The 27982-nt window shown below is 56.4% G+C and overlaps 2 protein-coding genes across 21 annotated transcripts; one reads left to right on the top strand and one right to left on the bottom strand.

The window, feature by feature from the left end:
• The first annotated feature begins 363 nt into the window (after positions 1 to 363).
• ADCY4 (adenylate cyclase 4) lies at positions 364 to 20966 on the top strand. Of its 20 annotated transcripts, XM_032623121.1 has the most exons (33): positions 364 to 709; positions 1664 to 1809; positions 2180 to 2346; positions 2457 to 2540; positions 2662 to 2775; positions 3060 to 3136; positions 3280 to 3340; positions 3890 to 5812; positions 6613 to 6618; positions 7512 to 7709; positions 7823 to 7984; positions 8481 to 8726; positions 9170 to 9318; positions 9395 to 9506; positions 10233 to 10360; positions 10496 to 10654; positions 10909 to 11041; positions 11240 to 11413; positions 14023 to 14066; positions 14203 to 14289; positions 14468 to 14537; positions 14854 to 14951; positions 15624 to 15708; positions 15815 to 15952; positions 16598 to 16708; positions 17008 to 17192; positions 17383 to 17476; positions 17915 to 18073; positions 19339 to 19485; positions 19776 to 19883; positions 20001 to 20115; positions 20437 to 20561; positions 20645 to 20854. In XM_032623121.1, exons 8-33 carry the CDS (start codon positions 5654 to 5656, stop codon positions 20795 to 20797), a joined length of 3345 nt encoding a protein of 1114 aa, XP_032479012.1. In that variant the 5' UTR covers positions 364 to 709; positions 1664 to 1809; positions 2180 to 2346; positions 2457 to 2540; positions 2662 to 2775; positions 3060 to 3136; positions 3280 to 3340; positions 3890 to 5653; the 3' UTR covers positions 20798 to 20854. The 20 variants fall into 20 exon arrangements, with proteins under 20 accessions (XP_032479012.1, XP_032479014.1, XP_032479009.1 ...); XM_032623123.1 differs by lacking the exon at positions 2662 to 2775; XM_032623118.1 differs by lacking the exon at positions 2662 to 2775 and having other exon boundaries at positions 2776 to 3136.
• A 1879-nt stretch (positions 20967 to 22845) lies between these two features.
• LTB4R (leukotriene B4 receptor) lies at positions 22846 to 24645 on the bottom strand. Its single transcript, XM_032617834.1, is given in 4 exon segments — positions 22846 to 23105; positions 23108 to 23527; positions 23530 to 23923; positions 24527 to 24645. Coding segments are annotated over 3 exon segments (1065 nt in total). The 5' UTR covers positions 23915 to 23923; positions 24527 to 24645.
• Between the last annotated feature and the right edge of the window lie 3337 nt (positions 24646 to 27982).

Here is a 27982-nt window from a genome sequence, read left to right as displayed (position 1 = left end):
TGTTAGCTGTGATCTTAAGGCAGCTGCGGGAGAGCGGAAGCTTAGGACCATAATGTCCTCCTCAGCACCATCTCCCCCAATCCTCACCGTCCCAGGCTTGGCGGTGGAGCTGGGAATCCGGTGGGATAAGGGTGAGACGCCAGCTTAGAAGGCGGTTGATTGTGGGTTCCTAGAAGGTGAGGACTCCTTCCGTGGCGCCCTGCATACCCAGTGACAAGGAACCTGGCCGTGGCACCCGAGGAACAGCGCTAGCTTCCCTTCGGCACCCCACCGGCACCCCCTCCCCCGAACCTGCCCCGGAGGGCGGGACTGCAGAGGCTTCCGTCAAAGAAGGAAGTGGTCCAGGCAGTGTAGAGAAAGCAACCCGGGAAGCGGAATCCGTGCGGTGGCCTGGAGACTGACCCCTCTCCCGGCCCCCAACCCCAGGGCACAGTGGGGCTCACGGGGGAGGCTGGAGATTGAACTGACCAACTCGAGCTGAGTCACGGGGCTTGGGGGGTGGGGCGGTGTGGGGAGCTGCGCGGCCTTGGGGCCCTGGCCGGTGGGTGATGAGGCCCCCTCTCTCAGGCACAGCGGTACCTCAGCCCCGCTGGTGCCCATCGAGGAAGTGGAGAACCCCGAGTTCATGGGCAAAGGCGGATTTGGCGCTGTCTTCCGGGCACAGCACAGGACTTGGGGGTTTGGAAGTGGCGGTGAAGATCGTGAACTCGTGAGTGCCCCGAGCCGCTTGGGGGCGGGTGTCTGGTCTGGGAAGCTGGGCGGAGGAGGAGGGGCCTCTGCGTGGCAGGGCCTGAGTGCGGAAGGGAAGGATCTTCCCAGGAGGGAGCTCGGCTCCAACCCGCGGCAGAGTGCCGGCCGGCGATATCCAGGGAGGTGAAGACCGTGGCAAGCCTGTGTAACAATCATGTGCTACCCCTGCTGGGGGTCACAAAGAAACTGGAGTGGGAGTACGTGTCTGCGCCGGCTCTGGTGACTCAATTCATGGAGAACGTTTCCTGGAGGTGCTGCTACAGCCCCAGTGCTCAAGGCCGGGGCCGCTCCTCGGCCGCCTGCTGCAGGACCTGGTGCTCGGGATGTGCTACCTGCACAGCCATTACCCCATGCTTCTACACCGGGACCTCAAGCCCCCCAACGTCCTATTGGACTCAGAGCTGCATGCCAAGGTCAGCGCATCCATTACGCAGCCCAACCCCTGGACGAGGTCCTGCCCCAGAGCTGCTCCAACCCCACCCACTGGACAGAGGACCTGCTGCAACCCTGTCTTCTGAATACCCTCAGCATCTCCCTCTGGACGCAGTGCTGCCCAAGTGTCAAGGCTCATCCAGGAGCTTTAGCCCCTGCCATACCAGGCGATAGAAGCCTTGGCCAACATGGTCAGTTCCATGGGTCCACCCCACGGGGCCCTCCAAAGACCCGTGGCTGACCTAGTCCAGGAGACTCAGACCTTGACCCAGCCCCATGGAGCGGGGACCCAGACCTCCAACCAGGAGCCTCACTGGTCCTACCATTCCGCTAACCCTCCACACCCCCTTTACAAGGCTGGGACCAAAATATCTGCGCAGCCACAGAAGGGCCTGCGCCTTCTGTGGGGGAGAGGAAAGGATTCTGCAGGCTGCTAGGCCCTGTCCATCTCCTATCTCCTCCTCCTTATCTCCTTCTGCAGCTGGAAGATTTGGGCCTGTCCACGTTTCTGGGAGTCTCACAGACAGGGGCAGGATCTGGGGAGTCAAGGAGCACCCCAGCTTACTTGGCCCCAGAACTGTTGGCTGATATAAACTGGAAGGCCTCCATGGCCAGTGATGTCTACAGGTAAGGTACTCCAAACATACATCCCCAATTTCTACACCTCTCTGGGTCCTTCTAAGGGATGGTGTATGGAAAGGAGTCTTGTCAGCAGTTGGGTCAGGCCTCAGCTTTATGTCTTCTGCAGCTTCGGTATCCTAATGTGGGCAGTGCTAGCCAGAAGAGAAGCTGAGAGTAAAACTCTAGGCAGACTCTGGGATCCTTCACCTCAGGTGCCCCCTCCCCAAAACCCCCAATCCCCAAGCCCTCCTCTTCCTGTTTACCTGCTCAGACGGCCCTACTCCCTCCTCACATCTCCTACACTCCCTGCCCCTTTCCGTGATGGCTCAGGTGGCCTTCATACTCTGAATGTCTTCTCCTCACACCCACACCCCAGTAGTGGACCATAAATCACTGCAGCGGGAAGCAGTGTGTGAGAGGCAGATCCGGCCTGCATTGACTGAGCTGCCCCAGTCTGGCCCTGAGATCCTGGCTTGGAAGTACTGAAGGATTTAATGCAGCACTGCTGGAGCCATGAGGCCCAGAAGAGACCCTCCTTCCAAGGTGCGCTGGCCACTTAGCTGGCAGTTGAGGTAGGCCTGGATCTGTCAGCAGGGGCTTTTCACTGGAAAAGAAGTTTTGCTCACCTGCCACCCACTCTGCCTTCTCTCCAGAATGCCGACCAAACACCCAGAAAGCCCTCGATCTGGTAAAGAAAGGAGATGTCTGGTAAAAAGATGAATGCTGCAGTCTCCACAGTGAGTGCCCAATGCCCTCACCCCACCTAGGAGCTGGGCAGGATGGCACAACGTGGCTCCCTTGACCACCCAGTGACTCCCCACTGACCACTGTTCTCTAAGCCTTGTCTCTTGTCCCCAGTGTCCCCGCCCCATCCCTGAGTTCCCAGGCAACAGATATGAAGCAAGAGACTCCTCCCTTGGGTTTGCTCTGGTTCTCCCACCTCCATGCCCAGCCAGCTCCCCATCCTTGCAGGTAAAGGAGTTCCTGTCCGAGCACAGGGACAGCAGCAGGTAGTTGTCTGTCCTCAAGCCAGGCCCGGAAAGTACAGAAATGGATGGCCCTGGGGGAACCACAGGAAGCCATGATTCCATGGTCTCTGAAATGATGAACCTGAATCTGGAGGGGTACCCCAGGTCTGTTCCTGAAAAATGTACAAACCTTCCCAAGAGCATCAGGGCCCAGAGAGGGCAGGTTCAGCCTGCCCTGGACAGCAGAGACCTCTTCAGATTCAACAGCCCGACCTCCTCAAAATCCAGAGACCTTACCTGTCAGAAACCAGAAGCCCAGCCCCACCTCGGCTTGGACCCCAGGTCCTGGACCCCAAGGGTATCAGGTGAGACATTGGTAGGACTAGGGGATGCACTAGGACTCCTGTGAATCCTGTCCCCTTGTTAGGGGAGACTTGGGGTTGAGGGGGTCTGCAGTAGGGGAACAAGGCCCAGGACGGGGGCCCTGAGAGCCCTGTGTTGTTTGCAGGGGGCTGAGATACGTGACACCAACTGGCCTCCCAGGGCGCCAGGGCCAAATCCAGTACCAGGTTCCCACTCCGCACTCCTTCCTCCTTCCTTCCCCCTGCTCAATTCTTCCACCAGCTTCTTCCTCAAGACCAAATATAGATCCAGGGTACTTGGGGAGGGGAATGAGAAAGGGCCAGAGGCCACCTAACCCAACTTTCTCATTTTATAAATGAAGAAACTGACATCCACTGAGGTCACACAGCAAAGCCTGGATTTGCCCCTGAGCCTTCTGACTTTCCCCAACACCAGCTCTGTGAACCCCTGAATTCCATTCCATTGTTGCCATGTATGCCCAGAGGGTTTCCCATCAGAAAAGACCCAACCATCAGAGTCTCAGATGTTAGTTGCCACTCCTCTTGAGTTTCTGCAAACCCAATTCTGAAGGTGCAGCCTGAAGAGGAAGGCTGAAGACACACCTTGACCCAGTCACTGGCAGGCCCGGAGACCCCACACCTGCATCTCCCCAGGGTGAACACGAGGTGCCACTGCCTCTCCACCCTGCCGCTCCTCCTCACTTTGAGTCTCCAGAGCGCTTAACCCTCCCACCGTCATCACTCTTTCTCTTAAAGGGCCACGGTTTCCTACCGTACTTCATAGCCAAGGGGTACGGATTGGAAACAACAACCATATGATTATACAAGGAAGAACTGCCTCATCCGTGCAGGGCCTGGCACCTCGGGGCATGGATAGGGGCCCCCAGCTCACCCCCCAAGGAATAGGTTCGAAAGAAGGACGGCAAGAACCCGAAGCCTGGAGTGGGCCACAGGGCTAGTATCATAATAGCAGGAATCGAAGCAGCTTCTAAACTGCCTCCTGGACTTGAGGCAGCTAGCCTAGACTTTCTCTGAGGGCCATCAGGCCTGCACCCGAACTGTCTTTGTGACCCCAGGAGTCAATGAATGTGGTGGAATTTTAACCAAAGCACCACCACGACGAGGCTAAAGCTTCAGCCAGGGGCGGGAAGGGACGTGGATGAGAGGCGGGGGAGCTGACATGGAGGGAGTAGAAGGCACTTCCGTGTCTGGCTAGGGCGGGAAGGGGGATGCTGAGGGCTGTAGGTGGGCAGAGTTGTGGCACACAAGGTCAGGGCCCAGCTGGCGGCGGCAGGAAGGAATCCTGGAGGTCTGGCTCCTGGGCAGCTCTAATCTCAGGGCAGAGCACTTCCTGTAGAGCAGGCCCAGACCCCACCCTAAACCAAACCCTGAGGACAGAGGCTGTGGTCCTGCCACCACCTTTTCCCTGGGCTGTGGAGACTTGGCAGTGGAGTCCTGGGGAAGGGGGCTCGCCATGGGAATTCGCAGACCCCAGCACATCTTTGCCCTGCGTGATGCCCCTAGTCTCTCGTACGTCGGCCCCCATACTACCACCTCCCTCCGCTGCATGCACACATTGCGTCCGTGGAGGCACTGGAACCCTTTGATTCTCAGCTGCTGTCTGGGAGTGGACAGCGACGGCTCCACAAAGCTACACGCAGATGTGCCCCTCCCCTGGAGCTGGACACCACTGGAGTATGGACCACTCAGATACGGCCACACCGCTGCCATCTAGGCTGGAGGAGCAGGGAATGACCGCCTCCCATCCTAACCTAGAACCTAGCCCCCGTATGGCACCATGTTCTTCTTCCCTGCATCCTTGCCAGCCTTCGCTCCAGCCCGCCCTCAGTCTCCCCACATCCAAGGTTCTGAACCCATTTTGACATTTGACGCTTGGCTCAGCCCACCCCACCCCTTGCGTCTCCCCCGCGGTCCGCATTCCTCTCCCTTGAGGGGGCAGATGTGGGGAGGCTGTGGAGTTAGGAGAGACAATCAGAGTGGGGGAGGAGGTCTGCGGAGTCCGGCTAGGGCACAGGAAGGGCCGGGCTGTCCCACCGGGGAAGTGGGAGGGCGCCGAGCCGCCGGGAGGGAAGTGCCTGTTGCCCGGGGCTCAGAGCTAATAGCCTAGCAGCCAGTGTGACTCCGAAACCTGCCCTGGGGTTAGCCCGTTCAGCTGCGGCAGTGAGTTGGGGGAAAGGAGGTAGCTGGGGCTCCTTTGCTTCAACCCTAAATCCTGTGCCCCTGGCTTTTGCTAGAGCACCTCTGCAGTCTGGGTTTGAGGAAGGAGGAGCAAAGCATTGAGCAGTCCCTTCACTGCCAACTGGGAGAAGGCAAGGAGGTCACAGGGAGTGCCCTGGGAGGAGGTGGGATAGCGAGGTCGGGAGGTCCGGGCGCAAGTGGCTTGGACCTGGTGAGAACGGCACAGCTGGGGCTAGCTGGGGCCTCAGACAGTAACCCACCCTGGCCCTCCTCAGCCCCAGGGGTCACCCCAAGGCGGTATAGCTCTGGGCAGGGGAGACCATGGCCCGCCTCTTCAGTCCCCGGCCGCCTCCCAGCGAAGACCTCTTCTACGAGACCTACTACAGCCTGAGCCAGCAGTACCCACTGCTGCTACTGCTGCTGGTGATCGTGCTCGTCGGGCTCCTGGCGCTGCTCGCTGTTGCCTGGGCCAGCGGCAGGGTGAGTGGCGGGGGAGGTGCAGCGAGTGGGGCTCTGGTGCAGGGTGCCTCCTCAGGGACAGCGGGAGGGTCATTGCCTCAGGGGCATTTTCAGGGTTGGGACTTGTGGGTCTTCTTTTCTTTTGTTTCGGCCGCGCCTTGCAGCTTGTGGGATCTTAGTTCCCAACCAGGGATCAAACCCATGGTCCCTGCACTGGTAGCACGGAGTCTTAACCACTGGACACCACCGGGGTGGTCCCACGTGGATCTTCTTTTCGATGTGCTTTCTTGGCTGGGACCCGGGAAACCAGTGCTAGACCTTGCTAGGAACTGCAGTGACCCTGCACAAGTCACTCTGCCTCTCTGGGCCACAGTCTCCGGGTCCACACAAGGAGATAGCTGAGCCCTCGATGCTTCTAATTTCCCTGCGGGTACTGACAGACCTCAGACCTTACAAGCTTCTGTGATCTACTGGTCCTAGAATAAATCCAACACCGGAATTTCCAGTTTTCCGGCGGTGGGCTGGGTGTGGGGGGTGGGGTGGGAATTACACTGGGCCCCGTGGGAATCTGCTTCCTGGTTTTCTTTCCCTTTTAGGGGCCGTAGGGCAGTTGTACCCACAGAGTCCCAGAAGACACTTTACATCCCACTCTCATTTAGTTCCAAAATGAACCCGTTTCCAGTTTCTTTTGTGGGGGGAAAGGGGATCTTCAGTTCCACTTCTGGAAGTATCCTGCGTCAAGTTTTCTTTTCACATTTCGGAGGCAAGGTGGGAAAACCACTGGATGTGACCAATCCTTGCCCGTCCTCCTCCAAGTCCAGGAAGAGGTGGGGACAAACGGTGGAGACCGGGGTGGGAGTGGGGGGCTTCTACGCCTTGAGGTGATGGTGAGATCCAGCTCCCAGGCAGGCGAGGGAGGTTCTGGGCGCCCCCCTGCCCAAGCTCTGCTTGAGGGTGGGGTGGGGTGGGGTGGGGGGCGGGCGGGGCCCGAAACTCTGAACCTTGGCCCCGGGCAGGGAATCTCCCCAGCAAATTGGCCAGATTTGGATACACTCATGCCTAAGTGCCTTCTGTGAGCTGGAATTTCTCGCTTGCTTTGGGATCCCGGGTGGGGGTGGGAGGGGTGCTTTAGTTCCGAGAAAACTGAGTCTCAGAAAGCTCCTGGATTCACAAATGGCCAATATGCGGTTGGAGCCAGGTCTTCTGGGTAGATGGCCCAAGGTTCAGTCCCCCTGCAGCATGCCAGTGAGATAGTAGGTTGAATCACAGGAGACTGCTGGCTCTCATAGCACAGGGAGATCAGGTCGGTGCTTTGTGACCACCTAGAAGGGTGGGATAGGGAAGGTGGGAGGGAGGGAGACACAAGAGGGAGGGGATATGGGGATATACGTATGCATATAGCTGACTCAGTTATACAGCAGAAACTAACACACCATTGTAAAGCAGTTATACTCCAATAAAGATGTTAAAAAAGAAAAAAGAGAGAGAGGGAGAAGGCAGCATCTTAAACTCAAAAAAAAAAAAAAAAAACAGATTATCAGCAATTTCATGTGGTTCAACCTAATATGAATGGCAAGTGAAGGTGCCCTACCTGCTTTTCTTACTTGGGTTTGAAACAGTTTTCAGAACGGGTCTGAGGGACTGCCCACTCCTCCTCTCCTTGGACAAGCTCCCCAAACTCCACACGCCAATCTTGCCTCATGTACCCCCTCCCCCGCAGGAGCTGGCCTCAGACCCGGGCTTCCTGACCACTATGCTGTGCGGGCTGGGCGGCTTCTCGCTGCTGCTGGGCCTGGCTTCCCGCGAGCAGCGACTGCAGCGCTGGACGCGTCCCCTGTCGGGCCTCGTGTGGGCAGCGCTGCTCGCGCTAGGCCTCGGCTTCCTCTTCACCGGGGGCGTGGTGAGCGCCTGGGACCAGGTGAGGCAGGCCGAGCAGTGGGGAGGGGACTCCCGGGCCTCCGACGCGCACTCAGGCCCCGAGGAGCAGCGCAGCAGTGTAAGCGTGCAACTTCCCGCGCCCGTCTCCCCCAGGTGTCCTTTTTCCTTTTTGTCATCTTCACCGTGTACGCCATGTTGCCCTTGGGCATGCGGGACGCCGCCGCCGCGGGTCTCGCCTCTTCACTCTCACACCTGCTGGTCCTCGGGCTGTATCTTGGGCCTCAGCCGGACTCACAGCCCGCGCTGCTGCCGCAGGTGAGCACGCGCGGAGCACAGGCTGCGTCCGAGGCTGGCTCCGCTGGGCGCTACTTGCTACCTCTGGGCATTCACCAACCGTTTTGATGAGCTGTGACTCCAAGGCACTGCGCAACGCTGGGCGCAGGGTACAAACACAGACCCCGACCGTGCCCTCGTGGAGCTGGTACAGAGCGCAGCGCCAGAAGAGGGCTCTGGGCCCACGGGGAAGGAAGCTCGCCAGAGGACTGGGGTGGTGGGGACAGATGTGGATGACGGAACCATCGCAGAGAATGTAAAAATTGGAGCTTGAGTAGTGCTGTGCTGCGGCGCGGGTGGGGATGGTGGAGTAGTATTCCCAGCAGAGGAAACGTACGTGCCAAGGTTTCTAGACCTAAGAGGCCGTGTTGGTGCAGAAGCCAAGAGTCTGCTTGGGGCGGGGGGAGGAGCAGTGCCCCCTATGGGTCCCACAGTGTGGCACCCGTTGCCTCGAAATACTTCGGTCTCTTAACTGCAGAGTTCTCCTCAGCCCTCTCAGAGACCAATCCAGCTACACACAATAGCCCGCCGACCCCGGGGTCCAGCGCCCTCTGAGGCTGACCCTTCCCCACAGCTGGCGGCAAACGCGGTGTTGTTCCTGTGCGGGAACGTGGCCGGAGCATACCACAAGGCGCTGATGGAGCGCGCGCTGCGCGCCACGTTCCGGGAGGCGCTTAGTTCCCTGCACTCCCGCCGGAGACTCGACACCGAGAAGAAGCACCAGGTCCGCTGGGCCCAGGAGGCCGGGAGGGACCGGGGCTCGGAGGGGGGAGTTGTTTAGATCGCACAACCGGGCTCTGGAAGCTGAATGACTTTGGGAGGGTCGCTTGACCTTCTGTTTCCTCCTTTGTAAAATGTGGCTATCACCCACCTTGGAAGGCCGCTGTGAGGCTCAAGCAAACTGAAGCTTGTGAAAGCATTTTAGAACGTTGTGATACTAAACAAAGGGCTCTAACTCCGGTATTGGTGCTGGAAGTTCAGTCCCTAAAGGTGATCAGTGCAGGGCAGGGGTGGAGCCAGGCTGTAGGTGGTGGGGGGAGGACCTGGGCCAGGGCCCTGGGAACACCTCTGGGGCTGGGGAAGTCTGTGGGCTCCTAAGGGTTTGGGGGGGCTGAGGCTCCTGGTTTTAGGGGTAGGAGTGTTGGTGCTTATAGTCACCTCCCCCAGGAACACCTTCTCTTGTCCATCCTTCCCGCCTACCTGGCCCGAGAGATGAAGGCGGAGATCATGGCACGGCTGCAGGCTGGACAGGGGTCACGGCCCGAGAGCACCAACAACTTCCACAGCCTCTATGTCAAGAGGCACCAGGGAGTGAGGTATAAGGAAGGATGGCAGATGGGAGGGGACGTGGGCTGAGACCCCAGCCCCACTGACGCAGTCTGCTCTGCCCAGCGTGCTGTATGCTGACATCGTGGGCTTCACGCGGCTGGCCAGTGAGTGCTCCCCTAAGGAGTTGGTGCTCATGCTAAACGAGCTCTTTGGCAAGTTCGACCAGATCGCCAAGGTCAGAGGGGGCTTCCTTCCCCACCTTCAAACTCCCCACCCTGGAGAGCCCCTTCCGAGGGAAAATCCTGCCTTATAAGATCCCAGTCCCACTTCCAAGTCCGTGTGGGCGCCCAGATACTCCACTGCAGGTAGGAAACCCTCTCACATCTCCCCAGGTATGGAACTGCTCACTGCACACTTCAAACCTGGAGAGACCTTTCAACATCCTCACAGATGCCCCAACCACAACACCCCCAAACAGGCTCTGAGCCCCAGCATAGGTGTCTCTGGACACTGCAACCAAATCTAGATAGATTTTTCTGATGTGCTACCATTAGGAGGCCCTTCCAAGGGAAACCTCTGCCCTCTGCATCCTCAGCCCAGCTATCTTCTCAGTCCCCAGGGATGCCCCTAAGCAACTTAATCTTGGGTGTCCCCCCAAAAAAACTCTCAATCCTGAGGTGACTTTCATGTGCTCAAATCTGGATACACGCTACACATGCCAAAGATGGAGAGAGCCACAGACATCCCAACCTTTCAGAAGCCCTTCTGAGAAAGACACCCACATAGGAGACCTCAGCCAGCCCCGTATCAAGTTAAGAGAGTCCCTAGATCTGACCTAGACAATCCCAACCTCAGAAGTTCTTCAGGAATACCACATTTGCTCCCACTTTTCCCCAACTCCCTCCTGCCTCCTTTGACCACTAACCAGGTGACGCCCTCCCCCTGTACACCCTTCCCCCAGGAGCATGAATGCATGCGGATCAAGATCCTGGGAGACTGTTACTACTGTGTCTCCGGGCTGCCGCTCTCGCTGCCAGACCACGCCATCAACTGCGTGCGCATGGGGCTGGACATGTGCCGGGCCATCAGGTCAGCTCGGGTGGGCAGGATGGATGTGGGGTGGGGGCGGGTAGGGTAGTGGAAGTCATCCCGGAGAGAGGGAGGGGTGCTGCATGGGTAGGGCTGAAGGCAGCGCTCCGACTGGTCTCCACACACTCTGCTCAGGAAACTTCGGGCAGCCACCGGCGTGGATATCAACATGCGTGTGGGTGTGCACTCGGGCAGCGTGCTCTGCGGGGTCATCGGGCTGCAGAAGTGGCAGTATGATGTCTGGTCCCATGACGTCACTCTGGCCAACCACATGGAGGCGAGTGGAGTGCCAGGGTGAGAGCTGGGGCTCCAGCAGGCTATAGCAAGAGCCCAGTCAGGCCTCCCACATGCCTGGTTTTCATAGTTCTTTAAAATGGGCACGTTCCCAAGTGGGGCTCAGAGAGATCCTGGGGTACAGGGAGGGGAGCTGGGAGACACCTCCTGTAGCACAGGGCCTTGCTTGAAGTCAGACCTCCAGGAACGATCCTCGAAAGAAATGAGAGATTTGGAAGCCCTCCCTTCTGATTCCCACTGCCCCCTCCTTCCAGACGAGTACATATCACAGGGGCTACGCTGGCACTGCTGGCAGGGGCTTATGCTGTGGAGGATGCAGCCATGGAACACGGGGACCCATACCTTCGGGAGCTAGGGGAGCCGACCTACCTTGTCATCGATCCCCGGGTAAGAGCCCAGCCTGGACCCCATGGGCTGGCCCACCCTAACCATCCACAGCCAACGGGCCTGATCTCTTCCATGCCAGAGACTGAGCTCCTATGTCCTGAAGTGTGTATCGTGGGGGAGGGGACACAAGCCTTTAAAGGGTGTGGGGAGAATGGGGAAGGGTCTGTGATCTTGACTCTCAGCCCTCATGTGCCCCAGGCTGAGGAGGAGGACGAGAAGGGCACTGCAGGCGGGTTGCTGTCCTCTCTTGAGGGCCCCAAGATGCGTCCATCACTGCTGATGACCCGCTACCTGGAGTCCTGGGGTGCAGCCAAGCCTTTCGCCCACCTGAGCCATGTGGAGAGCCCTGTGTCCACCTCCACCCCTCTCCCGGTACGTGCACCTCCTTCGTGAGCCCAGCACTTACGTAAACCCACCCCCATTGCCCACTTCCAGCCCCTCCCGCCCCCACCACTAGTGAGTCACTTGACGTCACGAGGTCCCGAACTTTCTGGTCACCCTAGTTACTGGTTCAGGACCTTCCTTGCCCTTCTTTCCGGAGAAAGGGCAAAGATGACTGCCCTCAGAGACGACCCAAGATCCCACAGACGCTATGTCCCTTGCTACCCAGCCTCTACTCAGGAAAGCCCCTTCCCCTGGTACCCTACTTCCTCCTCACTCTGAGGCCAGTGGTGCACACCTATTCCCACCAGGAAGTGTCTCTGTTTAGCTCAGTCCTGCGACTGCACGCTCTCTTCTTCAGTCCCCTCTGGGACCCAGAAGGCGGGGCCAATCGCTTGTTGCCCCTACTCTCCAGCACTTGTACACAGATAAAATGAGGTGACAGTGAAAATCTCTCATGGCCTTGAAGAAGGAAATCACCATGAGTGGGCGGGAGGGGGGAGGGAGAGAGGGGAGCCGGCCTACCCCTCCTCTGGGGTAAGTTAGAGCAGGGCCAGTTACTGGCTGACCTATACATAGCACTTCAAGGTAGTCAGTGATTCATTCACCAGCTGCCGGAGGAGCCTGGATCTCCTCCACCAGCCGACTCTTGAGGTTGGTACTTGATGACAAGCGGCCAGAACCCCCTCATGCAGGGACCCAGGCCATGTCCCTAAAGGCTTGCCCTGGGATTACATTCCTCAGCCCGTTCTCCTCCATTTTACCCTATCTGCCCAAAACCTGTTCAGCATTCCCAACCACCTATCCACAGATCTTCCCAGCATCTTCTCTACTAGGTAGACCAGCTTGAATCTATGGGGTGACTACAGAGTACCCTTTCTGTGTCCCATCCCCACTCCTCTCCCATCCAGCAGGAAAGCAGGCCAGAGATCGGTGAACAGCGGGGAGCGGGGAGGGGGTGGACCTTGGCAGCAGTGGCTCCGCGGCTGAGTGCTTAATTTCAACCCTCAGCATGGGGAAGGGAGCTGTCAGAGGGCTAAGCTGGCAGGATGGAGAGGAAGGAAGAGCCCAAGACCCAGCTGACTGTTGCAGGATGAGACCTCCCAGTGGGGGTGGGGTAGAAGGGGGTTTGCCAGGAGCCCAGGGGCTGTAAGACAATATTGGGTACAATCCCCGAGGTGGGGAAGCCCCCCAGAACCCATGCCAGAACTCCCCAACCCCCCACTGGCATGCAGGCTAAGAAGTTCAGGGCAGAGTGGGAATCCCTTGCTCTAAGGTATCTCCTGAGGCAGGACCTCACCAACCCAGAGACTCCCTTCTCAGCCCCTGATATCCCAGGGTCTCATTCAAATGTTAGGGATCCTGAGAATCACACTTAGCCTACTATTAAACAAGGCGGAACTTTGGGGTGGTGGGGTGCTATTTGTGTGGTGGCTACCATCCATCCATTCCTTCCTTCCTTCCTTCCTTCCACAATCTTTGAGCACCTACTATGTTGCAGGCACTAGGTTAGTTCTTGAGAAGACAGAAATGAATAAGACGTTTTCCCTGCCTTCAGATAACTTATAGGCATGGGGCCCGGGAAGGGGGGCGCAGGTAGGTAGTCTGATAAAAGTGAGGATCAGGCATAGATGGCCCCACGCCTAGAACATACCTCTCAATCGCTCTCCGTCTCTCCCTCTCTGCTCCTCTCACATACACAAGGTTTTGGTTTGGGGGATGATGTGGCCCCCTGTGACCCTGCTTCCTTCACATGAGCCAGGCGAGTGGGGAAGGACGGTCACCACACATCCTCACCCCCTTCCTCGGCGCTTGTCTTCACCTGCTCGTGTGCTCCTTCTCACGTCTCTGCACACGTTGCGTATTCCTTTCGGTGCAGAAGAGACTGACTGTAACCAGGTTTGTTTCTCTTCCTCTTTCCCTTTCTTCTCCATTTTCGTTTCCCTCTCTCACCGCCTCCCAGCTCAGCCTGACCATCACGAAAGGTCAGAGGAGATTCAGAGTGTCCTGCATTGCCATTCCAGTTTCAACTAACAGGGATTTGGGGGCATAGGGTGATGGGCAAGTCACTGCCTTTGGAATCTGTTGCGGTCCTTAGGGAAGATGAGACAAGGAATCAACAGCCACTCGTGCCTACAGAGGATCCAGGGTTGCCTCCTAAGTGATAGAAACTATGAGGAAATCAGAGAGTATAGAGACTCTGGGAGTCTGAAGAGTCAGGAGGGAGCTTGAAGAAGTAAATATGGTTCGAACCTTCCCTTGAGGGTAGGTGGGATTTGGTAGAGACAGAGGTGGAGATGGAGGTAGAAATGGAGATATATAGGGAGAGATAGAGATAGAGAGAGTTCATTAGAGGCAAGGGAAGCAGCCAGGTCAAATGCTCAAGTGAAGGCCGGGTGTAGGTAATGGAATGCCTCACTGCAGAGAGGCTCCACCACGGTGGAGGACGCTCACCATCTTCCATCTTCCCCCATCCCTGTGTTCTCCCTGCAGTCAAGGCCGGGTGTAGGTAATGGAATGCCTCACTGCAGAGAGGCTCCACCATGGTGGAGGACGCTCACCATCTTTCATCTTCCCCCATCCCTGTGTTCTCCCTGCAGGAGAAGGCCCTGTCTTCCTTCAGCCCCCAGTGGAGCCTGGACCGGTGAGGAGGCCTGAACAACTTTGACAGTGGGGCTGTCCCAGTGACCTACCTCCATCCTCCCTGGGGGGGCTTCTCCTGCTTTGCCCAGATGCTTTTGAGGATCTCCCTGGTGACAGGCTGGGCTCTCACTGTGCAGGAGCCGTACCCCCCGGGGACTGGATGATGAACTAGACACCGGGGATGCCAAGTTCTTCCAAGTCATCGAACAGCTCAACTCTCAGAAGTACGGAGAGCGGGAGAGGGCTGGGAGGGCTGGAGGCCTGGGCTCATGTGGTAGAGGAGGGGTGGTAGGACCTGGAAGGAAGGGAGAGCCTTCCCAGCTCTAGCCCTTCGACTCACCGGACCACGCCCTCCTCCCTGCCCCTTCCTCTTCCGGGCTTACTGCCCCCACCCTCCACCAGACAGTGGAAACAATCCGAGGACTTCAACCCGTTGACACTGTACTTCCGAGAGAAGGAGATGGAGAAGGAGGTAGACTGGGGGGATGTCACCACAGGACTTCCCAACCTCAGTTCCTGCACCCTGGGGAGGGAGCAGGCCCTGTGGTCCCACCTCCCCTCCCCAGGTCTGCCCAGTTTGTGACCCTGGTGGGTGAAGGGCTCATACCCATCTATTGAATTACTGGGTGGTGATGGGAGGGAGGAGGGCAGCTCCTTGGGGAACAGGTAGAGGCTACCTGGGGCAGAACTGGAGGGGGGACAGTGAGGCTGGGGACCCACTCCTTGCCTGGGACTGACACTGATGGGCAGCACTGGTGCCCTGTCTCCACCGACCCCCGCCCTTCCAGTATCGGCTCTCTGCACTCCCCGCCTTCAAATACTATGCAGCCTGCACCTTCCTGGTCTTTTTCTCCAACTTCATCATCCAGATGCTGGTGACAAACAGGTGAGGGACACCGAGGCAAGGGAAGCCCTGATTCTCAAGAACAGAACCCCTGGCTCTTCCAGACCCCTGGCCCACACTTTCTTCCCTTGCCCACTTCCCCTCGGCTCAGGGCACTGAGCCACAGAGGAAATGGAAACATGTGGTCTGGGGAACTGGTCATGGTAGCCCTCATCTTACTATCTTACATCCTGTGGACTTTCTGTGTACCCCAAGCATTTTCACATACCCGTCTTTCAATTCTAGCAACAGTCCCATGAAGGAGGTTTTGTTCCCATTGAGAAGTCCAAATCTCACAGCAAATGAGCTTAGAGAGTAGGTCCTCACTCCCAGTTCACTGCTAGGAGGGGTGAGGACTCATTCAAAACTCAGCCAGATGAAAGAGCTTTGGCCTGAAAGCGCAGAGACCAGTCTGATGCAGCCTCGGCCACTCCTGTGAGTCCCCTGTCCCCTTCCAGTATTGCCCCTACATTATCCCAGTACTGTCCTTGACCCCCTCAGCTTTCCCAGATCATCAGCATGTAATGCCTTTCATCAGCCTAGACCTCGTCGGCAGCCGGTTCAGATCCCCAGGACCACTTTTCCCCATGTCTCCCAACCAGACTGAACGGCACCCTCCTAGCGCCCAGAGAACCTCTTCTGGTTCTTAAAGGCCTCGCTCTTGTCTCTCTTTAGGCCCCCAGCTCTGACCATCACCTATAGCATCACCTTCCTCCTCTTCTTCCTCCTCCTCTTCGTCTGCTTCTCAGAGCACCTGACGGTGAGGTGGGCTTGGGGGCAGAGTGGCGAGCTGGGGCCCTGACCACGACTTGGCCTGCAGTGGGTGCCCCAGCCCCACGGCTAAGACTCCCATGCTCCCTCCACAGAAGTGTGTCTTGAAAGGCCCCAAGATGCTGCACTGGCTGCCCACACTGTCTGTCCTAGTGGCCACACGGCCTGGACTGCGAGTTGCCCTGGGCACCGCTACCATCCTGCTCGTCTTCTCCATGGCCATTACCAGCCTGGTGAGAGAGACGGGGCCCTATGCGCCCCCATTAGGGCATGCCGGACCTGCCAGAGGCTGAAAGAGGACCCCTGGATTTGGGAGGACTGCTGGACTAAAGCCAGGGGATGCTGGAAATGTTGGACAAGTATAAAAGAAAATTATAGTCGCCCACGACCTACCACCTGGGCATAATCATTGTTAATAACACTTTGGTGGATATCCTTCCTATCTTTTTTCTATGTATGCAGACCTTCCTTCCTTACCTTACTCACTATGATTTTGTAAGCTGAGTTTGGCTGATTTTTCAGAACTTAGCATCGTTCCTAGAATTCTATCCCTGAAAAGCACCTTAGGAATCATTCCCCATCCAAGTTACAGAAGCAGAAGCTGGGGCCCAGAGAGGTTAAGTGGCTGGCAAAAGATCACACAGTGGATCCATGACAGACTAGAGCTCAGGACACCCTCTCCCCCAATCCCTGCCCCCCCCGCCCCCGCCAGCGAGGACCCCAGTGCTGAGGCTCCCTCACCAACCAGAGATAGCAGGCTCCACCCCTTTGGAGGAGTCTGGCCACGACTCATCCCTGGGTCAGCTGCAACCCGGCACAAGCCACCACTGTGCCCAAGGAACTGCCTGCCCGCCTCAGCTCCTTGTCTCCTTCTGCAGGTCTTCTTACCGGCAGCATCAAACTGCCCTTTCCGGGCTTCCAATGTGTCCTTCACAGCTTCCAACCTCTCCTGGGAGCTCCCTGAGTCCCTGCCTCTCATCAGCGTCCCCGTGAGTATCCCTCACAGCCCTGAATCTCCTTCTCCAGAGCCTTCCTCCGCCCCTCCCCCACCCCTTAGTTGAAGAGCACTTCATCCTGTGGACCGGGACAGATATAAGTCACACTTGGCGTGTGTGTGTGTGTGTGTGTGTGTGTGTGTGTGTGTGTGTGTGTGGCCGACACCCTCTACCCTCCCGTTAGGACTGGACCCTGGGAGGGGCAGGACAGGAGGAGCCCTGGGGCGGCCCCCGCCCCTGCGCCTGCCCGAGGGACATGCCCCACCTCCTGACTGCCTTGCCCGGGCCCCCAGTACTCCGTGCACTGCTGCGTGCTGGGGTTCCTCTCCTGCTCCCTCTTCCTGCACATGAGCTTCGAGCTGAAGCTGCTGCTGCTGCTGCTGTGGCTGGCGGCCTGCTGCTCCCTCTTCCTGCACTCCCACGCCTGGCTGTCCGACTGTCTCATCGCCCGCCTCTATCTGGGTGCCTTGGACTCCAGGTGCGCACGGCCGCTGCACAGTGGGGCACGGGCTGCGACGGGACAGAGCAGAAGTGTTTTCATCTCTTTGTCTGAGCCACCCACAGGGCAAAAGGAGAGGGAGGCCGAGGGCTACGTGGGCACGGGTGCGGGAGGTGGCGGGGAGAGGCCATCGAGAAGGGGCAAGGCAAAGGGAAGCCCTGATCTGTAGCCTCCTCAGGCCAGGGGTGCTGAAGGAGCCTAAACTGATGGGAACAATCTCCTTCTTCATCTTCTTCTTCACCCTCCTGGTCCTGGCTCGGCAGGTAAGTCTCCCAGCTCAGCCCTCCAGGGCCTCCCTAGGAAGGGTGAGGCGGAGTCCCCATAGGTGTGACTTCATCTTCCCCTTATTCTCTTACTGCCTTTCCCTTATTCTCACCTCTTCAGGGTGGTGCCCAAATGGTGTGTCCATTAGAAGCTTCTAAGTGAACAGGGGAGCACCCTCAAATTCTCCCCTCCCCTCCTCCCTCCCACCCCAATCTAGGAGAATTCATGCTTAAGAAAAAATCTGCTGCCGCTACTGTCCTCGCTAGTTTGAATCTAGATTCAAGGCAGTCTCCCCAGGGATAGTTGCACCTTAAGCCTTTTCTCTAAACTGGGGGTGTGGGATGGTTTTAAGCGTCACGGAGTGAGGGGCGAACACTCAGGAGCTGGGGTTCCCCCTGTACTGTCTCTTCCCATGGCCCCCTGGTGACCCTCCCCAGAATGAGTATTACTGCCGCCTGGACTTCCTGTGGAAGAAGAAGCTGAGGCAAGAGCAGGAGGAGACAGAGACGATGGAAAACCTGACTCGGCTGCTCTTGGAGAATGTGCTCCCCGCGCACGTAGCCCCCCAGTTCATCGGCCAGAATCGGCGCAACGAGGTGACTCCCCACCCCCAGCTCCTGAGCCCCAGACGATGAAAGTCTTGGCTTGACCCATCCTCTCTGGACTCCTGTACCATGGGTTGGGTGGCTGCCCGAGCCCCGGTGCCCGTCAGGTGCCTCCATTTTCACAAGAGCTTAGGCTCTGTCTTTGGCGAGCACGGAATCTCCGGCTCCCAGGTTCTTACTTGGAAGGCGTGTCCTCTCTAATGGCCACCCTCTCCACTTCAGAAGCCTCATTGCGTGTCGATGGGAACTGTGTGAAGGGCACAGTCCACCCATCTCTCTAGCCCTGCATTATCCAGTATGGTAGCCGTTAGCCTGGCGTGGCCATTTAAATTTAAATTAATGACAATAGAAAATTCACTTCCTCGGTCACGCTGGCCACATTTCAAGTGTTCGACAGCTTCTCGTGGCTAGTGGCTGCCACGTTGGGCAGCACGTAGAATAGGCGTTTCCATCGCCACAGAAACTTCGGTTGCGTGATGCTGCTCTAGATCCTCAGGTATCTTGCTACAGTCAGAGGGTCAGAGGTCACTCACATATCCGCAGCGTCTTCCCTGTACCACCACCACCTCGCACTGTCTGCTGTGGAAACGCTCTTGGCCCGTATCGAGAGGGTGTTAAAGAAATGGCTCAGGGTCTATGTCGCAGCCTTGTGCCTCATCTCCGCTCTCGAGATCAGTAGTAGCTCTGCTTCTCCTGGTTTCTTCTCTTATAGACCCTGGACATCTGGTAACTGATCCTGTTTCTGTCTTCTCATTGGCTACTAGAAAGCTCAGAGCCAGAATCTGGGATTAATGAGATCCCCCCTTTCCCTACCATTGCTCTTTTTTTTTTTTTTTTTTGAGTTTGAACAGCAAAATCCTTTTCTCAAAGCTCTGGAGGTTATTATTGCTTCATTTTATCTTCCAAACTGTAGCTATCTTTGTAAGCTGACTTAACTGACTTAACACTTTTCAGCAATAAGATAGGATATACAGAGAATTCCCGTGGACGTGATCCCAGTTCCAAAAGAGACTCCCTTCACATTGCTGTGAGGTGATCTTGACTCTGAACCTCTGTCTCTCCTGGAATTGCAATGAGACCCAATCTTTAACTCTTGAGTCACATCCCTGGGGTAACCTGGCCCTACCCCTCTCGTTCCTTCCCGATCCTTCTTAAACCAAGGCGGTGGAGTGTGGACACAGGGAGGAGGACCCATGTAGACCCAGAAGGGGGAAGAATGTGGCATAGCCCCTTAGCCCAACCTCTTGCCCTCCCAGGACCTCTACCACCAGTCCTACGAGTGTGTTTGTGTCCTCTTCGCCTCAGTCCCAGACTTCAAGGAGTTTTACTCTGAATCCAGCATCAACCATGAGGGGCTAGAGTGTCTGCGGCTGCTCAATGAGATAATTGCTGATTTTGATGAGGTGACAACTTGAAAGGTCCCCCCAGACCCTATGACCCGGATTCTAGAATTTCCCACCAGTCCCTCCTTCCACTTCGCTCTCCCGGCCATAAGGCCCATCCTCCCTCCCCAGTCCTCCTGCTTCTCCTCTGATCCCCCAGCTCTGCCCTCCCCAGCGACTCTGCCCACTACCAACTCTCCTCCTGCCACCATCCCTGGCCCCACAACTGGTCCTTTAGCTTCCAAAATCCTGGGGCTGGGCTTCTGGGAGAGAGCAAGAGAGACTGGGGACACAGCCTCCTTTCCGTACAGCTGCTCTCCAAGCCCAAGTTCAGTGGGGTGGAGAAAATCAAAACGATCTGCAGCACCTACATGGCAGCTACAGGCTTGAACGCCACCTCTGGACAGGACGCACAGCAGGTACAGCGTCCCTTCATTTCGTGCTGACCCTCGTCCGGGCTCTCGTTGGTGGGCCCATAAGTGGGTCTTATCCCTGTGACCTCATTGATCCATCCTGGTGGGCCGGCCTTTTGCCAGGATGCTGAGCAAAGCTGCAGCCACCTTGGCACCATGGTAGAGTTTGCCGTGGCCCTTGGGTCTAAGCTGGACGTCATCAACAAGCACTCATTCAACAACTTCCGCTTGCGTGTGGGTGAGGACCCTCCCTTGCTGGGACAGTCTGGGACCTCCTCCTCACTTTCCCAAGCTCTCCCTCTCCCGAATCCTTTGTTAGCTGCTCCGCAGCTCACCCCGGGAGCCCCCTCCAGACTCACCCCTTGGGATGGAGCATGAAGCTGCTGGGCCAGAAGCTATGAGATCCATCCAATTCTTTCCCTAAGCCGCACACCTCCAGCCCCTCCTCCTTTCCTCCAAGGCCCCTAGGCCCTTCACCCTAGTTCCTTGAGCTTCATCTTCCCCACCACTTCCTCGAAATCCCCCCCTCAGGGCCCCTCTTTACCGTACCTCTTGTCAGGGTTAAACCACGGACCTGTAGTGGCCGGAGTGATTGGGGCCCAGAAACCACAATATGACATCTGGGGCAACACGGTGAACGTGGCCAGCCGGATGGAGAGTACAGGCGTCCTGGGCAAGATCCAAGTGAGGGAGCCACATTGGAGGCATGGGGGCGGGGCGATAGGTAGGGCCACTCCCACATTCCCTCACCCCTCCTCCAATTGCAGGTGACGGAAGAGACAGCCTGCGCCCTGCAGTCCTTAGGCTACACCTGCTACAGCCGGGGCATCATCAAGGTCAAAGGCAAAGGGCAGCTCTGCACCTACTTCCTGAACACAGATTTGACACGAACTGGACCTCCCTCGGCCACCCTAGGCTGAGAACCCCACCCCCTCCTCCCACCTATAAGATCCTCAATAAAGATACTCTGGTATGTCTGGGTTAGAATTGATGTCAGAAGCTACTAGTGTATCTGGGGAGCATCTTCTCCTCGCCTCTCAGTAGTATGGCTTCTTCTCAGGCCAAACTGAGTGTGTGTGTGTGTGTGAAGTATGAGTGTGTTAAAAAGGAGTGATTCTTTCTCACAAGCTCAGCAAGACGACTGCCTCAGCCTTCCTGCCTGCCTGCCAACATGATTCCAGTGTTTTGTACCCTTGGAAGCAGAAAGGATTTTATCCACATGACTCAAAACAAAGACTTGTCCTTTCCTGCTCCCCATCCACATATACTGGAAAGAATCCCCAGTAAAATGTCATTTGATCTTTATTCATTCAACAAACACTAAATAAGCACCTGTTATGTGCTTACTATGTAGCATGGGCGGGAGGCCTGGGAAATAATCTATTAGGTCCCTCCCTGTTTTGACTGCTGTTCTCAAACGGACCCACCATGCTTTCTAGCAAGGACGTGTAGACCGTTTGAGGGTCTCCTGTTCTCAGGTCCCTCAGATTCCCTCCTGCTTCCTTTTGCATCCTTCTGCACAGTTGCCGATATTATGTGGGTCTTGAAGCATCCAGGGCTCATTCCTACTTGCTCATACTTTGGGGTCCATGGGAGATGTCTTGACACCCTAAGTTTGTGGCAGGTGTTGCACGTGGATTTGGGGGTTTTCTCCTAGTTGTCTTTTTTTATAGGAGACATTCAAAAAGTACACTGCCGCTACCATCTTTTTTTTTTAAACGAATATCGTGTATTTTTATTTTATTTATTTATTTTTAATTTTTGGCTGCATTGGGTCTTCAGTGCTGCGCGCGGGCTTTCTCTAGTTGTGGCGAGCGGGGGCTACTCTTTGTTGCAGTGCGCGGGCTTCTCATTGCGGTGGCTTCTCTTGTTGTGGAGCACGGGATCTAGGCGCACAGGCTTCAGAACGTGTGGCACACGGGCTCAGTAGTTGTGGCTCACGGGCTGTAGAGCACAGGCTCAGTAGTTGTGGCACACGGGCTTAGTTGCTCCGCAGCATGTGGGATCTTCCTGGACCAGGGCTCGAACCCGTATCCCCTGCACTGGCAGGCGGATTCTTAACCACTGTGCCACCAGGGAAGCCCCTACCATCTTATTAAAACGCTGTCGGAACAGAGCCAGTCCCAGACTCTCCAAGGCAACAGTCATCCCTAGGAAAGAATGACTCAACCTTCTCACTTCTGCAAATCTTCATTTCCTAAGGGTAACCACATCACAGAGGGCCCTCAGCTCCAGCCTGCACCAGAGCCTTTTAGGGGTTGGCAGAATGCTGATTTGCAGAATTCTAGGGGATAAGATCTGATGACTTGGTTCTCAAGTGAGGCCTCCTTGGGAGACACAGGGAAGGAAAGCAATCCCCTAGGACACCTCCCACTGAGAGGACAAAGATTACTGGTAGGAAGTTGGAGTCCTGCTAATAAAGATACCCATCACAGCCTCCAGGGCAGACACCTCACAGCAGTGCTAAGTGTTCTCAGAAGGTCTGCTGAGTCGGGGAGTCTGGAGTGATGAGCCCACGTGGGTGGTCTTCCTTGGCCAGCTCCTTCAGGGGTCTACAGCCCTGTGTTGTTCTCAGTATGATCTGCAGACCACCTGCCTCAGAGGCAGGGAGGGAAGAAGGTCTGATTTCTATGTCTGTGTCTCTTCCAAAGCTGAAAATCATGGGAAACTAAAGGATGTGCCTCTCAGCTATTGAGAAGGACACCCATAAGGGCAACCAGGAGCACCCCAGTCTGCCATAATACACATGCCCCACACACAGGGTTGACCCAGTTTCAGACTTCAGTTTTCATTGCAAAGCTGCCCATGGGGGCCAGGCTCCCACTCTGCCCTGACTTGCCCTTCCCCTCCCTCTCATCCACTCCACCCGCCACCTGGGTAAGAGGAGGTTGAAGAATTGGGTCAGGCCAGCGTGGGCGTATTCCCCCAGGAGGAAAGCGAGCAGCCTTCCCGCCACCACCCCGCAGGCCTAGCTGACTTCGCTTCGCTCGAGAGGGTTGGTGGGGGCAGTGAGGCTCTCGGCGGGGCCAGGTTCGGGAGAGGCGGGTGCACCCCTCACCGTCTGGGCCAGGGTGCCCCCGCGGCGGCTGCTGGACGCCTCGGAGCCGGTGCCCTCCAACAGCTTGGCGACGAAGGCCGTGCCAGCCGAGCGCTGCGGGCCGCCGGCAGCGCATGCACACAGCACGGGGTTCACGCTGCTGCTCAGGAAGGCCAGCGTTCTGAGCGCTTGCGGGTCAGGTGCAGCCGCTGACTCTCAGGCCGGGACCCCAATGTCTTGCCCGCCAGCGCTCGGACCCCCTCGGCCAGGTTCACCACGTGGTAGGGCAGCCAGAAGGCAGCGAAGGCCAGGATGATAAAGGCCAGCAGGCGGCCGGTGCAGAGGCTGCGGCGGAAGCGCCGGACCCGCAGCCGGCGCCGGATGTCGGAGTAGCTGGCCACCACGGCCAGGAAGGGCAGCAGGAAGCCGGTGACCACCTCGAAGAACAGATGGAAAGCCCTATGTGCTTCGCTGGGGTACTTCGGGAAGCAGACCAGGCTCCTGTTGTCCGGACCCAACGTCACTTTGCGGTACAAGATGACGGGTGTGGCCAGCAGGACAGACACCACCCAGATGCCTGCTAGCGCCCGCCAGGCAACTGTCTTGGTGCGAGTTTCTGGGACACAGAGGGGAGGGCCACCACCAGCGAGCGGTCCAGGCTCATGGCCGTGATAAGCAGGATGCTGGCATACATGCTGACTCCGCAGACATAGTGGAACAGGCGGCAGTCAGCCAGTCCAAAAGTCCAGGTGCCTTGGACCGTGTAGTAGAGGAAAAAGGGGGCAGTGAGCAATACGGCCAAGTCGGCCAGGGCCAAGTGTAGCACCAGCAGGGCAGTGACAGAGCGCTTCCGCATCTCTACCAGGATGCTCCACACCACAAAGCTGTTGCCGGGCAGCCCCACAGCCAGTGCTACTGACAGTACGATGATAACCAGCAGAGAGATGAACATGACACCTGGTGACGAGGGTGCTTCAGGAGATGTAGCGTTCGTGGCCATTGCAAGGACCTGGAGAGCGAGGGCGGACACGCACATGAGGGAAGGGACAAGGGTTTCCTGGACACACCTAGCCTGCGTATTCTACTCTGTCTCCAAGGTCAGCAGCATCAGTTGCACCTCCGCAGTATACTGCCCTCATCACTGCCACCTGACCTGTCTTAAGGGGATCTGGCTGAGGAGAAAGACTTAATTTCCCAACTGGGCCACAGGGCCCCTTCCTGCCCACAGACCCAATTGCAAAATATATAGCAACAGCAGAAGCAGTATTTCCAGACCCTTCAGCCTCCTTCCCTCAGGAGACCCTGAAACCCAGAACCAAAGTGGGGACTTTCCTTACCAATGCCGCACCCCTCAAAAGGCTAGCTCCTTTTCCCCCCGCCAGGCCCTCGGCCCTTCAGTCCCACTGACTTCTTCCAACCACCTACTCACTCGCCCCAGAGATTCCCGGGGCCCATCAAGAATAACAGGGATGGGAAGGATTTCGTGGATAGGAGACAAGACTAAGTCCTCCCAAGTCATTTTACCACTGGTCAGGCTTCCTTTGGAAATTCCTTTGGACCTTCTCTTATGGTTTCACCACCCCCCACACTCCCCTACTCCCAGGAAACTTACTTAAGGCTTTGCCGAGCACTGGTTAGAAGCTGGTGTCAATCCCAGGGTGAGAACAGAGTGGTGTAGCCTATCCCCAGATCTGTCCCAGGGCCAGGGGCCTGGCCTGGGGTCCAGGTTCTATCAGCTAAGTCAGCCAGAGAGGAAGTACCACAGAGCAGGGGAGGGAGAAGACACATCTTCCTGAGGGTGGGGTGAGAACTCCTACCCCTTCCCTTCACTAGATGAGGTGGAATATTCTTCATGTTCCAGAAGAGCCCAGCTGGGAGGAGGACTCCTCAGGGGTGGGGCGAGAAGAGAAGAGCCCCAGAAGGGGCAGTGAGAGAGGAAAGAGGGGTGAGGGGGTGAGTAGGCTGGGGTGTGGCCTCAGATGCAGGTCTAGACCAAAGCATTGAACAGAGTAATCAACTGCGTCATACAGGAGAAGGAGGGAAGGAAGCCAGAGAGGGGAAACGGACTCAGATTGAGAGGTCAGAATGTTGGATATCTTTATATTTTCTGTGAGCGATGTCGATTTTTAGATTAATAGGAAGTATAGGTTGACGCTGTGGCTAGGTTCTGGGTTTGGGTCAGGTGACGTCAAAGAGGACGGCATTGTGTGTTTGGCTTGGATTCAAGCCATGACCGGTATTTGGGGGAGAGGACCCTCTTCTAGCACCCCTATCCCTCTCCTCACTTAAAAGAACTAGTTCCATTCTAGGTCAATCTCCATTCTCTTTGGGAGAAGCCAAAGTCCAAATGGTCTCTCTAGTATCACACAGAATGACAATTTCTTCCCCTTCCCGAACCACTTGCCTTGTGTTTGCCCATGTGGCTACCCTGCCACATGAATTTGGACCCAGTATCTGGGCACTGGGCAAGGAAGTCAGCACCGCCTCTTTCCTACCTTCCCACAGCTGACTGTTCTGTCCCACCTTAGACACACAGAGAGAGCAGAGGTGAGCACAGGGGAGCAGACATGAGGGAGTGAGGGCAGCGATGCCTTATGCCTGCCCTGCCAAGAGGGGAAACCAGGAGGCTGGAAAGGGAAACAGCCCCCAGAAGGGTCACTCTTCCGTCTCCCTGGAAGGAGGACAGTCTCGTCTTCTTGAACTCTCCTGCGAAGCTAAGAACCAAAAAGTCTTATCTTCCATCTGACCATGAGCCTTCCTGCTTCCCTTCCAGCTCTGCCTCTTCTCAGGAAAGATGCACAGTGTAATGGTGGTCACTGAGGTCCCTTATCCTCTGTAGTGCCCCTACCTTTCCTGCTGTGGGAAAAGCCGGAGCAGAGTTGACCCAGCAGTTATCAGGCAGAGGATATGGCGAAAAGAAATGGGCTGAAACCGCAGCAAGAACTGAAGACAGAGTTGACGAAGGGCTTTCTGACCACTGAGGGTGTGTGAGAAGGGGAGTGTGTAACAGAAGTTGGGGAGCCTCTGCCCCGGTGCACGAGGACAGGAAGAAGCCCGTGAAGTTGGTGTTTGGGGATAGAAGCTTTCGGCTCAGAGCTCCAGGGTCAACCAGAGGTCCCTTCTGACAGGAACTGGGGTGTCTTTGCCCCCTCTCCCAAACTGCTCCCCACCTCCATTTCTCTCAATGGCTTGTCTTCCTCTGCCCTAGACTAGACACTCTGGGCATACTCTCCGTCCCCCAGGTCCAGAGCTCCATCCCAACCCGTTTTGGTGGCCCTGATGTGACCCTGAGAACTGGATTTCCTTTGCTGTCTCTCTTGGCCTCTGCCTGGGTGGTGTGAACAGTCACTAAAGCAGAACCGGGGTGATGGTTAGGGTGACCTCTCAGGTAAACAACCATCTAAGTTTGCCAGAGACTGAGGAGGCTGGGACAAGAGACTCAGTGCTAAAACTGAGAAAGTCCTGGGCAAACGGGGATGGGTTGGTCACCATGGTGACCACACGTGTGTGCACACGGACATCCCTTAAAAAGGACCCCATCCTACATCTCCAAACTCAAAAGTGTCAGGATCCAGAAAAATTTTGAGACCTAGAGATAGAAAGATTCCAAAAGATGGGGGCTGAGAAGTACTGGGGGAGATTAGGAACAGCTAGCAGTCTTGGGGGGAGTCAAGACTTGGCAGAGAGGAAAAAGAGAGAGAGGGGAGGTGGCACCTCCCTGAAAAATTCCTCCTGTCTTCCAGATATCCACACCACTCCCCATACCCCTCAACCCCAGCCCCCAGAGGGTCCCTGTGTGAGTGAACGCCTGTTCCCGGGCTCCTTTTTGAGTCAGGTGACATTTGCAGGGAGAGTTAGATTCAAAGAAGGTAAGTCTCAGATTCCCACGGCCCCTCCCCCACTGTACCAACCACAAGACAGACAAGAAAACTTTCCTTTCAAACCCCACAGATTGATTTTCCCCTTCCACAGCCAGTTTCCTCTCCACTCGGCTCTAACAGACCCCAAAGAATGGATCGCATCACCACCCCTCATCCAAGCACTCATACCTTTCCTTCCTCTTTCTCTCTTTATTTCCAGAGCGGTTCTATGGGTTGGCTTGGGGGAACCAGGCCACCTGGGCTGGGGAGGACAAGTCATGATGCCACCAAAGGCTGGCATTGCCCAGCCTTGGCCCGACCCAGCAGGCAACTAGGTGACTTCGGTATCACTCAGGTATGATGAACCACTGGAGGGAGCATGCTTAAGCCATCGCGTAATTGTTGCCAAAATCTTGGCTCCCTGTCCACCAATGCCGAATAGAAATACGGAGACAAAGTCTGGAGAAAATAGAAAAGAGTGGCTTTATTCCTTTGGCCAGGCAAGAGGGAAACACAGCAGGCTAGCACCTCAAGAACTGTGCCCTCCCTCTCCTGGGGGATTACAGAGGGTCTTATAGGTAGAACTTGCAGTCCAGGGTAAGTGATAAGGATCAAAGTGGTGAAGGTTTTGCATTCTTCTTCTTCTTGCAATATTTTAAAACGGCCACAGCTAGCAAAAGGCAACCGGGTCTGGTGTCCCTGAAGTTATCGTCCCGTGACCTTCTTTTAATGCTGCGAGAGAGCATAGGGGGGAGAAGAATGCCAGGTGCAGAGTATAATTCCTATGGAATCAGAGAGTAATTAGCTTTGTTTAGCTTTGTGAAGGACAAGTCTAGCTACAAGTGTTTGTTAGTAGTAACAGCTAAAGAGTAACCAAGATTGCTTAACTCTTTCAGGCCTGTTTATGCTGTTTCCCCAGCCTGTTCATTGTTTGCTTATTTTCCTTGCTTATCAGAAAAGTCTCATTTCTATTTTTGCTGAAACATAATGACCACCCAGTGTATTTCACAATAGCTATCGGCAACAAGTAAGCAGCTCTGGCACCTGGGCACGTGCCAACCTGCAAGTACATGATACCCCTTAACACTGACCATCACCACTCAAAGTCCCTCAGTCTGAGGAACCTGGGCCTGCCCCAGATGGATGATAATTCTGCCCAGACAGGTCAAAACTATGGTCAGAGAAGGATCCCCAAACCGTCCACAGTG

The sequence above is a fragment of the Phocoena sinus genome, chromosome 2, assembly GCF_008692025.1.
Source record: "Phocoena sinus isolate mPhoSin1 chromosome 2, mPhoSin1.pri, whole genome shotgun sequence".
In the NCBI taxonomy this organism is placed as follows: Eukaryota; Metazoa; Chordata; class Mammalia; order Artiodactyla; family Phocoenidae; genus Phocoena; species Phocoena sinus.
The sequence above is the reverse complement of the archived record's forward strand: the minus strand, read 5'-3'. Positions and strand labels throughout refer to the sequence as shown.

Coding starts and splice junctions, on each gene's coding strand:
- ADCY4 (XM_032623124.1), top strand. CDS start 5,654: ATGGCCCGCCTCTTCAGTCCCCGGCCGCCTCCCAGCGAAGACCTCTTC. Junction 14,067..14,202: donor CCCCAGTGGAGCCTGGACCG/GTGAGGAGGCCT, acceptor CTCACTGTGCAG/GAGCCGTACCCCCCGGGGAC. Junction 19,486..19,775: donor TAATTGCTGATTTTGATGAG/GTGACAACTTGA, acceptor CTTTCCGTACAG/CTGCTCTCCAAGCCCAAGTT.